We start from the raw sequence: 16,460 nt of genomic DNA on the forward strand, positions 1-16,460 counted from the left end.
TGCAAAAAGGTAAAGTTCAAGAATTGATTTATAATTGAGTCAAAATTTTAGGAATTGAATTATAATGAGTTAAAGTTTAGGGATTGAATTATAATTAAATTAAAATTATAAAAATTAAATAATTAATTTTTTTGCAGAATTTATCTAGAATGGTGACTCCAGATACTCATCACCATAGTTTTCTAGCTTGTCGTATTTGACCTGTTTGTACATGACAATAGATAATGACATATTTTGTACCCAACAATATATATTATACACCTTTTTAAAAGACTTTCTATACTACAGCGCTATTCACCAAAATTGTGTTTTTTTGTCCTACACAGTCTCATTCCATTGTAGATGTAATGTTCTGTACATATGTTCCTATGCTTTATTGATGCCACTTACTACTATTATTTTAGTATGCTTTAATATATAATGCTTTTTTTTTGAACAATTTAGTCATACTAGTCGAAAAAATTGATCTATCGATCAGATGTGCATAAAAATAGTTGTTGTTAGGAGAGGTAAAATCTCTGATATTGAATTTAGATTATTGAAGATTTGGATTTGAGCTAAATTTCTTATCTTGATACATAAAAATTTGTGTATTTAATTTGAATCAAATTCAAATCTTTTATTTATTTATTATATTTATTATATTTTATTTTTTATATCTTAATTATTTAAAATTTCAATCATTCCAATCTTATTTTTTGTTTCATGCTTTTATCATTAAGTCACCTCTTCTCTTATTTCTTTTACTTCAAATCCCGACTCAGTTTCCTTCTTATTTAGTTTTCTTTTTTAAGTTTCTTATACAATCAAAGTGTGGGATTTTAAATAAATAAATTTTAAATATAAAAATTTAAACCTAAATAAAAATTCAAATCTAACTATCTAAATATGCATGTGTTATTTATATATCTTAGAAGAAATTATTATTGTAAATTGGGCTGGGAATAGGCATACATGAAAAAAGTACTTTTTCAGTAAAAATATAAAAAATATATATTTATAGGTCTTTACAATTTGACTTAATTTTAAATTAAGTTCTTATAATTTATTTTGTTTTAATTTAGCCTTATAATATGATCAATTAATTTTTTAATCCCTCAAAATTAAAATTCTTAAATTCTTCAATAAAAAATAAAATTAAGAACTTGTATATTTTTATTAAATGATTATATGACTTTAAAATTAATAACATAGTTTTTATAACTCAAAATTTATTTAATTAGATTGTCTTCTAAATATTTTTTATAAATATAGAATCTTCATTAAAAATTAATAAAAATGTAAATAATGTATTAAATCAATATTTTTAGATTTTGACTAAAAGAATTAAATTATTTTTTATCAACTCCAACCGTATTTTTATTTTGTGAAATTTATTAATTTATTATTAATTTTAACCTTTAAAACTTAACATATCTGATAAATTAAATTATAAATATTTAATTAAAATAAAATAAATTGTAGAGATCTAGCTTAAAATTGAGTGAAAGTATAAAGATTTATAAATATATTTTTTTAAATATAAAATTGTAAATCTTGTAATAGCCTCCCTTAGAGATGCTTTCCTCTCTTTCAAGTTTCAAAGAGCTCTGCTCCGTCGACTGTAGGATATAGCCTCATCCGATCCCTAAATACTTGATTGCGAAGGCTTTCCTCATCTCTTTCAGTCGAACGCCATGAAGCCTAAGGTAATGGATAGCGACAATCCATTTCTTCCTGAAGAAATCATGACCAACATTCTCAAATGCCTTCCGGTAAAATCCCTAATCCGATTTCGATGTGTTTGCAAACATTGGAAAAATCTCATCAAGTCCCCATCTTTCATCGAAGAACACTTACAGCACTCCAGTAATGAAAACCCTTTACTTCTTTTACAATGGGATGCTAAATGTGATAATCAGCGCTTACGTATGATCGATTGCGAGATGCGAGTCCTTGAAGTTCATCCCCCACCTTTGATCTTGAGGGAGATGTCTGAGATCGTGGGTTGCAGCAACGGCTTGCTCTGTGTCAAAATATTTGATTATTGTGGTGCATCTCTTCCTTCCCTTTTATTGTGGAATCCTGCCACTATAAAAGTCAGAAAGGTGCCCAGAACTATTTATAATCTTGATGACGGTGATTTTTACGTAGGATTTCGGTTTAGTCCAATTGTTAATGATTACAAGATCGTGATATCTCGTGAAAAAGAGCTTGATCAGGAGGATAATCGAGTAGAAGTGTATTCATTAAGCACAGGATTATGGAGGGAAGTAAAAGTTGAGGACTTTGGGGGTGTGCGCCTTCATTCTCACCCTGTCACTGCCAATGGATCTATTTTTTGGCCTGGTGATGATAGTGAAGATGATTGGATGATAATTGCATTTGACATAACAATGGAAGTGTTTTCATTGTTACCACCACCTGCTTCATTATATTTTGGTTCGCGTCCTTGTCTTACTGCATATGAGAACAAACTTGCTACTGTTATTGAGAACCATGAACTTTGTGCGATTGATTTTTGGTTGATGGATGAGCGTACTAGTGCATCTGGACAGAGATGTAGTTGGAGTAAGAAATATACTATAAGCACATGTTTATCCTGGTATCCACGCTGTATTTGGATGGATCAAATTGTCTGTGACGTTACAGATCTGTATAAATCTGAATCTGAAGAAAGTGAATGTGAAGCTAACAATGGAAGGCACACTGTTCTATCTTTGTTAAATCTTAGAACTCATGTATTGGAAAAAAATTTTATTCACAGATATAGAGTTTCAGGCATTTTCAAATATGCTGAAAGTCTAGTATCTGTAGGTAATTACCATGTTTAGGAGCACTGGTTCTATATCTTAGTTTGAGGACTTTTGTTGGAAATGAAGCCAACCCAATTTAGCTTTCTTATGACTTGGTAGATACTTGGTACCAGATTTTTTATAATATCAAGTTGTTTAGTTTTCTTTCAAAGATGGATGTCTTTATTATAGTTGCTAGTGGATGAATTATGTGGGACTATCCATAAAAATTCTTTTTATGATTCTTTTTTTCCCAGCGTGTCAATTATCAAATTTAATTCTTCCCCCCTCACTTTCTTTTAGAAACTCATTATTCCTTGTAGCACTGAGAAATAGACAGCAATGGATGATGACAGATTTTATACCCACTATCCAACAATATTATTGTACACATTTTCAAAAGAACTTATATATCAAACCCTCTTCATTCAATTTGTGTTTTTTCTCCTCCATTGATTCCATTGCAGGTGTAATTCATCACATGTATATGTGTTGATATGCTTTGCAACAAGGATTAATTGCGTGACTACCATAGCAAAACTTGATTGTTGGTTTAATTGGTGATGCATTATTCAGACATTTTGTGTAGATTTGACAAAGATCCTTTCATGAGATTTCTAATGTTATTTTATTTGCATGTCACTGTTTATTTTAGTACAGATAAGATATACTCCCTCCGTTTAAAAATGTAAATCATTTTTAATTGAATTTCACTTTCTAATAAAGTAGTTACCTATTTTCAAACTAATTCTATCTTTTCATATTTATCCCTGTTAAACACTCTCTAATAAATATAAAATCATTATCAATAAGAGTACTTTTGAAAACAAGGAAATAATTATATTTCGAAAATTATAAGTGCCTTACATTTTTTAACATTTAACTTCTTAAAAAATACCTTATATTTTTAAACGGAACGAATACTTCTAAAGAATGTCTTACTACTAAACTCACAATGGCTTCTACCGAGGCCAAAGGGGTCAGTTCAAATACTAAGAAAACACAATATCTTTCATTAATAGCATGAGTTAGTGTCTAATATATATATATATATATATATATAATGTGTGTATGTGTGTCTCTTTATACTCTCATGACATTATAATCCAAGAATGGTAGTATGTGAGATCGATTGCATTATTGTAACAGCATTAACACGACAATGTCATCATCATTAACCACTATGATCACTCCTGGCAGTTGTTCTTTTAACTCTAAATTTGTTTTTAAATTAAATTTTATTTTGTTTTGTTTTAAAGAATAATGTTTAAAAATTGGTTTACAAAATCATTTTTAAAAACAAAATCAGACAAGCCCTAAAACACCATTTTGATATTTTTCATGCACGTTTTTCCTTATCTAATTTTTGTTTCTTTTTTCCTCCGTCCCCTTTCGCTTCTTTATAGGCTGTTATCTTTGTTGCATGACTTGTGGAGATCAGCCTTATTCACCCTCCTTTATCCTCTTTTTCATGACTTCAATAAATATTACAGATCTGATAGATCTCAAGGCCCATCACATGTAAGTTCGATGGTTAAAAAAAAAAATATTTATCAATTGAACCAATCCTTTATTAATTATTTAAAATGTGTTTTACATTCCTGGTTATTTAACATATAAAATAAAACAGACATTTCAATTGATAATAATTAAATTTCGAAATTAGCTAAAAAAATTAAATTTCAAGATGATTTTTTGTAATCTAAATATTAAATCAAATACATAATGTTTTCTATTTATTAATATGTAATTGTTGTGTGGGAAAATCACAATTAGGATTAGAAACTCCATAAGAACATTAATGATAATTATAAACTTTAAATTATGGAAATTCTAATAGCAGACCATGATTCTTACTTACAAAAAAATATCTTTTATTAATTAGCTTGAGATTCACAACTAATTTTCATAAATTTTTAATTAATACTACAAAATTTTTTAACTATCTTTTATTTATTTTCTCAGCAATAGTAAAAAATATAAGTGATTGGCTTATAATTCATAGTTGACTTTTGTAAATTTCTAACTAACATTATAAATAATTGTAAGTGTATTTAATAAATTTTTTAAGTAATTTATTTATATATTGAAAGCAAAAAATAACAAGTGATTGGTTTGTAATTCATAATTAATTTTCATAAATTTTTAACTAATGTTACAAATAATCCCAAGTATATTTAGTAAACTTTCAAAGTGATTTATTTATATATTGAAAGCAAAAAATCATAAGTAATTTGCTAGCGATTCACAATCAATTCTCGTAAATTTTCAATTAAAGTTACAAATAATTTTAAGTATATTTACTTGATTTCTCTGGTGATTTACCTGTATATTGATAACAAAAAATTGATATTCTCAACTAATTCTCATAAATTTTCAATTGACATTACAACTTGTTTTAAATGTAATTAGTAGATTTTCCAACTTAGTATTTACATTTTTTTAATGACAACTAAGGATCATGATTTCTTATTAGAATTTTAATAATTTAAGGTATGTAATTATCATTAATATTTTTATGGGATTCCTAATTGTCATTTCCCCTTTTTTTGGTGTGAAATATGTAATTCTTTTAATATTGGTTGGCAAAAAATATGCTTTTAATGTTGAACGATTTTTTTGGGTCAAATAATATAGAATGATTTATTGTTTTTGGTAATGAAGGGAAAAGCTAATACTCTATCCATTAAAAAATGTGAGTCATTTTTAACTAAATCTCATCTCAATAAAATAATTACTTTTCTTTAAACTAATATCATTTTTTCATATTTATCGTTATTTAATAGAACATTTCACTCTAACATAAATATAAAGTAATTTTTTTAATTAAGTACACTTTTAAAAAATATAGAATAATTACACTTTAAAATGATAATTTTTTTTTTATATTTTTAAACCTCAAACATCATAAAAAATGTATTACATTTTGTAAATTATGGGAGTATTTGATGAAATTACCTTTGCTGTGAAATATATAAATATAAACATGCAAAGCTAGGATCACGGTAAACTCTAAGGCCTTATTTGGTAGGAAGGATTGGGAGTATGGGATTGGGATTGGGATTAAATAATCCCACCTTTTTATTTTGGTACGAGAGAATGGAAAATTTAATCTTAAAATAATCTCACCTTTTTATTTTGGTACGAGAGAATTGAAAATTTAATCTTAATCCCAACCCCACCTAGGTGAGATTATCCAATACCACCACCCTTTGGTACTGAAAAATTAATCATGGGTTTAATTATTTTCAAACCAAATTGCTCTCACCTCCCATCCTCGTCTCTCTCCCTTGGCCCTTTACTTAGTCGACGCACTTTCAGACCAAGCAACACTTGTAACATTTCAAAAATTAACCTAAAGTTAATTAAGTTAATTTAAAGCAAATGAGTAATTTTGAAGGAATATTTAGATATAAATAATTTCAGTTAGAAGATTATTATTGAATTTAATTTAGATTAAATCCTAAGTTATGATTTTATAGTAAATAGAAATAGTAATAATAATATTATTATAAAAAAAGAAAGAAAGAAGAAGGAAAAGGAACATAAAATAAATTGAAAATTAAAGAGGGGGGAGAGAAGTAATTTTTACTTTGGGTGTTGAGGTGTAAATAATGCTAAAAAAGAAAGTAAACTAAAGGGGTGGGGCGGAAATTTCCGTGCGTGTGTTTGGTGTACATTATTACTATTATTGTAATAATAATAATGAGAAGGAAAGAAAGACGTGTGGGCCTCACAATTTTCTTTTGAAAAGCAACACATCTGATTCTTTTCTTCATTTCTTTCATTCTTTCTTCATTCCTTCTCGCGCGACAGAGAGAGTGAAAATAGAGATAGCGAGCGCGACGCCTGTGACAAAGCTAAAGTAGAAGATAGGGCTCCATAATAGAATACTTCAGATGAGATTTTAAGTATTCTAAAACTAGATAAGTGTTCTAAACATTTTTTCTTAATCGTTTTTCCCTTTGAGCTGTAGATTTTGATATGTTGGAAAACCTAGGGTTTGAAAGAGGAATGAATTTTGATGAGTAAATCTGATTATTGAGGTTGTTGGTAGTGTAATAAATATTCTAGAGTATTATTTTGTTCATAAAATTAGAATTTGAGGCATTTGAGTTTATCTTTAGATCCCTATTGGTAGATTTTTGGTTAAATCTGAAAATATAAATTGATTTGTTGATATTTAGATGATTATTTGATATGAGAAATAAATTATTATGACTATAGAATAATGATTCTAGGCTTGAAATTAAGTTTGCAATTTTTGAATATTTTTATGTGCGAATTTTTGGAATAAAAAGAGAAATTTTGATATTAGAAAATTATTTGAATGAAATTATTGTAAAGGAGACTATTGAACCTAGTAGATAGATTCAAATACATGAAATTAAATTTTAAAACTTAAGAGGCTAAGACTAAGGTCTTACAAAAATAAAATAAAATAAAATAAATACTTAGGTGTTAGAATATGAGTGAAAATTGTGTTAATAATATTATTGACACATTAGGATATGATTAATTGTAGATTAATTTTCTTTTGACACCATTCAAGCTTTGGAAAGCTTTGGAAGTGTTGTAACTTTAGGGCTAACCTTTGACCTCTCAAAGGTTGAGGTACCTTACAAGGTATGTAGCATTGTTCCTATTAAGGGACTTGACCCTACTAGCCTACCTGAAGTTTTGGGTAGAGCTAGTTTTGGATATGACACTCCATAATGTGTGATTTGGAGAAAACCACATTTATAAGTAAGTAAGGTAACCTTGACCCGGTAGCCCCTCATGATATGATTAAGGCCTTAGGTAGTCTCACCACATGGACGATCTCTTTCGGTTGTTGGCCCACGGATTTCATGTCAGAGGAAATAAGGGGGATATAAGGAAGAGATCAATCATGCATATTATTACTATCATGCCATTTGAGTGATTAATGGCTATGTTGAAAATATGATTATAATTGTAGAAATGAGAACATGTAGTAATTATGCGAATAATGTATATGTGGCTATTTGTTCAAATTTTATACTTGACTTTATTCTTAAAATTATTCACATGAGTTAAATGTTAATGTGGTTAACATGTTATTAATGTGATTGTTTGAATGGTCACTTTGATAAATTTATTGGCTACTTGTATTCATAATTAATTATCATGCATTTGTATAACTTAGATATGCCTTGGTTACCTCAACCTTTGAGAGGTCAAAGGTTAGCCCTCAAGTTACAACACTTCCAAAGCTTTCCAAAGCTTGAATGGTGTCAAAAGAAAATTAATCTACAATTAATCATATCCTAATGTGTCAATAATATTATTAACACAATTTTCACTCATATTCTAACACCTAAGTATTTATTTTATTTTATTTTATTTTTGTAAGACCTTAGTCTTAGCCTCTTAAGTTTTAAAATTTAATTTCATGTATTTGAATCTATCTACTAGGTTCAATAGTCTCCTTTACAATAATTTCATTCAAATAATTTTCTAATATCAAAATTTCTCTTTTTATTCCAAAAATTCGCACATAAAAATACTCAAAAATTGCAAACTTAATTTCAAGCCTAGAATCATTATTCTATAGTCATAATAATTTATTTCTCATATCAAATAATCATCTAAATATCAACAAATCAATTTATATTTTTAGATTTAACCAAAAATCTACCCATAGGGATCTAGGGATAAACTCAAATGCCTCAAGTTCCAATTCTATCAACAAAATAATACTCTAAAATATTTATTACACTACCAACAATCTCAATAATCAGATTTACTCATCAAAATTTATCTCTCTTTCAAATCCTAGGTTTTTCAAAATATCAAAATCTATAGCTTAAAGGGAAAAACAATTAAGAAAAAAATATTTAGAACACTTACCTAATCTTAGAATACTTAAAATCTCATCTGAAATATTTTATTATGGAGCCCTATCTTCTACTTTAGCTCTGTCGCAGGCGTCGCGTTTGCTGTCTCTGTTTTCGCTCTCTCTGTCGCGCAAGAAGGAACGAAGAAAGAATGAAGAAAATAAAAAAAAGAATAAGATGTGTTGCTTTTTCAAAAGAAAACTGTGGGGTTCACACGTCTTTCTTTCCTTCTCATTATTATTATTACAATAATAATAATAATGTACACCAAATACACGCACGGAAATTTCTGCCCCACCCCTTTAGTTTACTTTTTTTTTTGGCATTATTTACACTTGAACACTCAAAGCAAAAATTACTTCTCTCTCCCCTCTTCAATTTTTAATTTATTTTATGTTCCTTTTCCTTCTTCTTTCTTTCTTTCTTTTTATAATAATATTATTATTACTATTTCTATTTACTATAAAATCATAACTTAGGATTTAATCTAAATTAAATTCAATAATAATCTTCTAACTAAAATTATTTATATCTAAATATTTCTTCAAAATTACTCATTTGCTCTAAATTAACTTAATTAACTTTAGGTTAATTTTTAGAATGTTACAACACCAACACCGACGCCCCTCTCATCTGCTAATGTCAACGTCGTCCTTCATCGACGACCCTCTCATTCGTTGATGCAACTGGCAAATTTGATGGGAGAAGGAGACCAAAGATGGGAGAAGGAGAATGATTGATGACCCAAGCCTCTCCTACATGACATAAAACTAAGTTACAGCCACCTAAACCCTTGTAGATGGCAGTGACGTCGGCAACCTTGCCACAAAACCACACTTGATTAAGTCACCGACGTACCTTGTTGTTAATGTAGGCATGATCTGCAAAATTCATTGCATAGCTGAGAGCATCGTAAATGGAAATTGGCAGACCAATGACAACCTTGGCGGGATCCAATTGACTAGATGAAGTCACTGCACTTGTTCTTGAAGTGTGACGAGTTCCGAAATGTGATGGACTTGGCAGCAAAAATTGTTCAATTGGTTCATGAAAAAGAACGACTCAAATTGCTTCAGAACCTATGGTTTCCCCAGAGGTCTAATATTGTCTTTTCCTAATTTATATGTAATTATAAAATAAAATAAAAGAAAGTATTCCTCACAAATATTATCCCATGCCAAACATAATTTTAAAACTTCATTTCCACTCTTAATTTCAATCTCAATCCCAATCACAATCTTAATCTCAATCTCAATCCTTCTAAATTGAGACTTGCGTACCAAAGGCCTACTGGCCTCTTGTGATTGCAAAGCGTTCCCTCGTCCCTTCTAATCGAGAACCATGAGGCAGAGTGCGGCGGATGACAACACACCATTTCTTCCACAAGAAATCATGAGAAACATTCTCATACTGCTTCCGGTAAAATCTCAAATCCGATTACAATTTGTGTGCAAGCATTGGAAAAATTTCATCAAGACCCAATCTTTCATCCAAGAGCACTTGGATCACTCCAGTAATGAAAACCCTTTGCTTCTTTTGCAATGGGATGACAGATGTGATCCTCTGCACTTACATATGCTCAATTACGAGATGCAACATTTTGAAGTTCAGCCCCCTTCTTTGATGGATTCCTTATTGCTGGCTAAGATTGTTGGCTGCAGCCATGGGTTACTGTGTGTTCGAGATGAAAATGCAGTTTTCCTCTCCTTTTTCTTGTGGAATCCTGCCACTAGAGGGGTCAGAATGGTGCCCAGACCTATATATAAGGGATTTGGTCATATCGTTTTTGACATATTTGGATTTGGGTTCAGTCCAATTGTTAATGATGGCAAGATAGTGATATCTCATGAACTTGAGTTTGATTCTGTGTTTAATCGGATAGAAGTGTATTCATTAAGTACAGGATCATGGAAGGAATTAGAAATAGAATTTCAGGACTTTCCTGGGGTGGATTTTCATGGTTCCTCTCCTGTTACTGCTTATGGAACTATGTTTTGGTCTGTGGATAGGGTGATTGAATGTGGCGATGAAGAAGAAATTAATGTTGTTGAAATAATGATACTTTCATTTGACATAGCAATGGAAGTGTTTACATTGCTAACACTGCCTGCTGGATTAGATTTTGGTGCACATGGTAGTCTTACTCTATATGAGAACCAACTCGCTATATTTTCTCATACTGTGATTGGGAACTATGAATCTTCTGTGATTGATTTGTGGGTGATGGAGGAGGGTGTTGGCGCATCTCTGGAGAGATAGAGTTGGAGCAAAAAACATAGTATAAGCACCGATTATTACATTTGTCCACGTGGTATTTGGTTGGATGAAATTATTTCCTATTATCCGTATGAAGCGTATGTTTTATATTTATTAAATATCAACACTAATGAATCACAAAACTTTGATACTCGCAGGTGTGGCTATTCCTTATCAGTTACTTTCAATTATGCAGAAAGTCTGTTACCTGTTGGCAATTTGCATATTGAAGATCCTGAATTTTAATTATCACTTTGCATATTTCCTTTGTTTTAGGACTTACAATGGAAATGAATCCGCCACATTTTGGATCATTTGACTGTATTTATAAACCTTGTGCCTTCTAGAGATGTTGTGTAAGATGATGAATTAGTACAAGAGATTTCTAGGTTTTTTTTTTTTTTGGATATGTTCATGATATCAAGTTGTTTAGTTTTCTCTGTTTTCTTTTTTTAAATGGTAAGTTTCATGAAATTAATAGATTATCAACTTCAGAGGATCGATTTCCTGATTCAAATCCTAGTGTATGAATTATATAAGGCTTTCCATGAACCATTCTTTCCTAATTCAAATGTTTGTTAGTTTTTTTTTTTTTTTGGGCACTTCATTAATTTCCGTTCATTTCCTTTACATGCCCGACATGTTTGCTGTTGGAAATTTTCCCTTCCTTTCCTTCCATTTCATGCATCTTCATCAATTCAAAATGTTATTTATCTTTATTTATTGAAATGCCAATTTTATATTAATAAATCAAAATTTGAATTAATTTTAATACTAATTTCTGAAATTGGATTATTAAAAGGTATCTACTTATTAAGAGAAGCAGATAGTTTCGATTTAAGGTTGTCTATTCTAATAATTAAATAAGAGGTGTCTTCTTATTTATGACTAATTACATAAAGATGTCTTAGAGTGTCTTTCATTATTTATAAATACTAATGATTAAAAAATTAGACTGAATCAAACGGTTGGAACGTTGATCGGTCAGGATAATGGCTTGGTCAAGCTGAAAAAACCATTTGAGGAATTGAGTCGAATTGGGCTACTTTGGACTGAAGGTCGGACCAAGAATTAGGATCAAGCCGAGAATCAAGTCCAATTTTAAAAAATTGGACTGTTCAAAAAAATGCCCTTTCTTTTTTAAAAATTTTTCATCAATTTTTTTTAGAAAATGAGTAATTTTTTTAATTATTTGATGTTATGTTGTATCATATGACTTGTTAATTCATGATATACTTAAAATATTTTGTTTTATTTTTAAGTTCAATAGAAATTTCATATTTATTTTTATATTTAGATTATTATATACATATATAATTTTTTTAATTTAATTATTATGTCACCGTTTCAATGTCTGGTTTAGTTTTGAAAATATTGATAAATACCCTCATTCTTTTTTTTGGGCCAACAGGAGATAAAAACCCTCATCGCAGTTATATAATTGTAATCGTGTCAGGTTCAAATGAATATCTAGAAACTAAGATAGAAGAGATCTATCTAAGATAGGAAGAATTAGAAACAAAGTAATGATCTGCTAATAGTTATGATGATACAAAATCAAATACAAACTACCCAATAATATTATTAGACACATCTAAGCTGATAAGTCCCCACTGTTATAATTTATAAATTGAGTCAGGAAAGGGAAAAATGTAAGAATTGATGATACTTTTTCTAAGTTTAAGAATCCTTGAAGCACCAAACAGAAAGGGATTTGTGTCCCTCTCGAACAATGAACACAAAGCATATGAGTTGACCAGAATGTGTCTCTATGTATATATCTTTATAGGGTTTAGGGACAAAAATGCCCTCAAAAATTTTCTGAAATGAGCACCAAGTGCTTTCACTTTTTAATTGGAGTAATTTTGCTTTAAAATTTTAGAAAAGGATTTAGAAAAGGGAATAATTTCACCCTACTATTGGCATTCATGTCTTGTCTAGGGTGTTTGTGATTGGCATTGCCATGCCCAAAGATGGTCCTTTTGTTGGGGTCTTAATCGAGAAGCTTGAGGACATCATCTCTAGCCTTTTTCTACCTCTTTATTTTGTCTCTAGTGGGTTGAAGACAAATGTGGCAACCATAAGCAAAGGAACTTCGTGGTCTGGTCATATTTATTCCTTGATTTAGAAAGATTGTTGGCACAGCTATTGTGGCCGTCATCTGTAGAATGCCTTTTCAAGAAGCCCTTGCTCTTAGTTTTCTTATGAACACCTAAGGCTTGGTAGAGGTCATTGTTCTCAACATTGGCAAGGATCACAAAGGTACTCACAATCTATTCTCCTAATTTAACAATGCATGTCCCTCTAATTAGTCCATTCGCCATTCATGGAATTGTATTCCACTAATGAATGAACTCACTCGAGCATGTACATTTCATTGAGTGTAGGTACTGAATGACCATACATTTGTCATATGTTTATTAATGGCACTGTTCACCACCTTCATCACAAGCTCGATAATGATGGCAGTGTGCAAGCTAGCTCGCAGGGGAGAACCTTATGCAATAATAAATTAAAAAAAAGTAAAATAGAAAGTCTAAGGAATAAGGAAGAAGATGGAGAAAAGGAACGGTTCAGAGACAGAGGGAAAGAATTGAGGACAAATCAATGAGTGCCACTTGTTCTTCATTCAGTCAAATTTTAATTTTAATGGTGCACATTCCCCAGATTTAACAATGGGGTAAAATTACCCTAATTAAAATATAAAAATACTCAATTCTCCTTTCAGAGAATTTTCAAAGCATTTTTACCCCTTAACCCTATCTTATTTGCCCACATGACATTATCATCCAAGAATGATAGTAGTGCAAAATTGATTGGATTCATGCATGTGACAATATTTACATAACGATGTCATGTAATGTTAGACACTTGAACACGTTGAATGACGAACTCTTCAGAGTGTGTGGGTTTCACACATCATATCTAAGGACAGATGAAAAAAAACTTCAAAAATTACATTGTTGTTTTTGGTTAAAAATGTTAAAAACTCATTTTAGCTTCCCATTGTGATGTAATTATGCATTTTGGCCCTCCCATAGATTCAATTCTAGATCCGTCTCTGATTATATCTATCTTTCTCTTCACATGAATCATGATATTATGATGTGGTTCCTTCACAAATTTACATAAAAGAAAGAAACATGCATTCAACCTTATTGTTCTCTGGCCTCATAGCCATCTGATCATTTAAGGATAGTGGCAAAGGTTGATATCTTGGGTTCAAAGAGAACGAGGTATTAATTTGACAGTACCATTGTGGATGTGTGAAAATGAATGGGAAATTCTTCAGCAGAAATACGTTGAATTCAATTTCCATTCTGATTGGGAATACTCATTGAAGCTTTTGCCAGTAATTATGTTTATTGTTTTGTTGCCCTTTGAAGGTGAAGGCTTCTTGGTGTGATTAAACTCCATTTCCATGCTTGTTCCTCCTCCTTTTATCTCCTCTTTTTCATGAATTGATTACATCAAGTCGAATATGTCAGACCAAAATATCTTTCTTTAAATATAAATGTTGTCTAAAATTTGTTTAAGCTATCCAACAAATTTTAATGGATATATTTATATTTTAGTTATGCAAGCTTATTTATTTATTTATTTATTATTTTTTAAAAAAATAAAAAAATAAGTTGGATAAAATAATATATCAACACAATAAGACATGTACAAAAATAACTTAATAAAATTGGGATTTAATATAATAAGAGATAAAATAATCAATATGATTTATGTTTATTTTTTTAAAAATTATAATTTTAATACAATGTTTTAAAATTTTTTGTTTAAATATTGTTATATTTTTATTTAAAGTTACTTAAATTAGAGGGAGTGTAGACAATTAAATTATAAGGGGAAATTAATAATTTTAAAATTTTCAATATAATTACAAATAAAAAATTAAGTATTTTAACATTGTTAATGAAATATACATAATGGTGTTAAAATTTGAATTAAAGGGTTTTAAAAATAGAAGAGTAACTTTAACAAAATAAAAAAGAGGTCATTATATCTTACTCAATAAATAAATAACTAAATATTTTAACCTCTTATTCATCAAAATAAAAAAAAAATTGATCACTTAAAGCGATTTTAAACGTGTTTTCTGTTTATATTTATTTAGATATAAAATAAAATAGGTATCCCAATTGATAACAATTGAATTTGTCATTAAAATCCCATTAATTATTTTAAACTATTGTTTGGAAATTAGCTAAAATTTTAAATTTCGAAATGATTTTATAAAATAAAGTCATCATTACTTAAATATTAATAAATCAAGTACATAATGTTTAATATATAATAATAATAATAATAATAATATGTAATTGATTTTTGGGTGTAACATATGTAATTATTGTAATATTGGTCGACCAAAAAAATTATTAAATATAAACATAAACGGACAAACCATAACGCCCTTTTGTGATGGCCGAGGTTCCACTGCTCTCTTCCAATCGAGCACCATGAAACTGACTGCGGTGGATGGCGACACACCATTTCTTCCGGAAGAAATCATCAGAAACATTCTCACACGGCTTCCTGTGAAATCCCTAATCCGATTTCAATGTGTCTGCAAGCACTGGAAAAAACTCATCAAGACCGACTCTGTCATCACAGAACGCTTGCACCACTCCACTAATGAAAACCCCTTGCTTCTTTTGCAGTCGGACTTCAGGTGTGATCCTCTGCACTTGTATATGCTCAATTATGAGATGCAGGTTCTTGAAATTCAGTCGTCGCCTATGGTAGATTCCTTACGGTATGCTAGGATCGTTGGTTGCAGCAACGGCTTGCTCTGTGTTAGCACTGGTTATGGTGCACCACTTCCTTTTCTTCCTTCCCTTTTCTTGTGGAATCCTGCCACCAGAGAGATTAGACAGGTGCCAAGAATTATGCACGACGATATTGATTCTAATTATGATTTATTCGCATTTGGGTTCAGTCCAATTGTTAATGATTACAAGATAGTGGTATCTCATGAAACTGCGTTTGATTCTGAGGATGATCTAGTAGTAGAAGTGTATTCATTGAATACAGGGTCATGGAGGAGTTTGGTGGGGTGTCTCTTCATCTTTTTCCAATCAATGTTCGTGGAGCTATTTTTTGGTATGGGGATAGGATCGTTGAGCTTGGTGGTTTGGGTAAAGATGATGTTATTGAATGGATAATAGTTTCATTTGACATAGCAACGGAAGTGTTTACCTTGATACCACAGCCTACAGCATTATCAGACCGTGATTTACGTGGCTCGCTTACTGTACATCAGAATCAACTAGCTATACTTTTTTAATATTTGGAACTATGAACCTTATGTGGTTGAATTGTGGGCGATGGAAGAGAGTGCAAGTCCATCTGAGGAGAGATGGAATTGGAGTAAGAAATATACTGTGAGCATGGGCCCCAATCCTTACATGTCTCTAAGGGGCATTTGGTTGGACAAAATTATCTCCGATGCTTCTCAGCTTGGAATGACAACGGTTCTATATCTGTTAAATATGAATACTGATGAATTAGAGAAATTTGTTTCTTGCAGATGTGGCGATTCTTTATCAATTACTTTCAATTATGC

General features: G+C 30.2%; 3 protein-coding genes across 3 annotated transcripts; all 3 read left to right on the top strand.

Moving 5' to 3' along the window:
* Positions 1 to 1,676: 1,676 nt before the first annotated feature.
* On the top strand, positions 1,677 to 2,813 carry LOC129301179 (F-box/kelch-repeat protein At3g23880-like). Its single transcript, XM_054939753.1, has one exon. It carries the CDS (start codon positions 1,677 to 1,679, stop codon positions 2,811 to 2,813), a length of 1,137 nt encoding a protein of 378 aa, XP_054795728.1.
* Positions 2,814 to 10,024: 7,211 nt separating this feature from the next.
* LOC129301180 (putative F-box only protein 15) lies at positions 10,025 to 10,891 on the top strand. Its single transcript, XM_054939754.1, has one exon. It carries the CDS (start codon positions 10,025 to 10,027, stop codon positions 10,889 to 10,891), a length of 867 nt encoding a protein of 288 aa, XP_054795729.1.
* A 4,463-nt stretch (positions 10,892 to 15,354) lies between these two features.
* On the top strand, positions 15,355 to 16,059 carry LOC129301181 (putative F-box protein At3g16210). Its single transcript, XM_054939755.1, has one exon. The coding sequence runs from the start codon at positions 15,355 to 15,357 to the stop codon at positions 16,057 to 16,059; it is 705 nt and encodes a 234-aa protein (XP_054795730.1).
* Positions 16,060 to 16,460: the final 401 nt, after the last annotated feature.

Source organism: Prosopis cineraria, unplaced genomic scaffold (assembly GCF_029017545.1).
Source record: "Prosopis cineraria cultivar Desert tree isolate PC_DT_omini unplaced genomic scaffold, ASM2901754v1 PC1944, whole genome shotgun sequence".
NCBI classification, from domain to species: Eukaryota; Viridiplantae; Streptophyta; class Magnoliopsida; order Fabales; family Fabaceae; genus Prosopis; species Prosopis cineraria.

What these genes read in the sequence shown, in the direction of transcription:
- LOC129301181 (XM_054939755.1), top strand. Translation starts at nt 15,355, where the DNA reads ATGAAACTGACTGCGGTGGATGGCGACACACCATTTCTTCCGGAAGAA.
- LOC129301179 (XM_054939753.1), top strand. Translation starts at nt 1,677, where the DNA reads ATGAAGCCTAAGGTAATGGATAGCGACAATCCATTTCTTCCTGAAGAA.
- LOC129301180 (XM_054939754.1), top strand. Translation starts at nt 10,025, where the DNA reads ATGAGAAACATTCTCATACTGCTTCCGGTAAAATCTCAAATCCGATTA.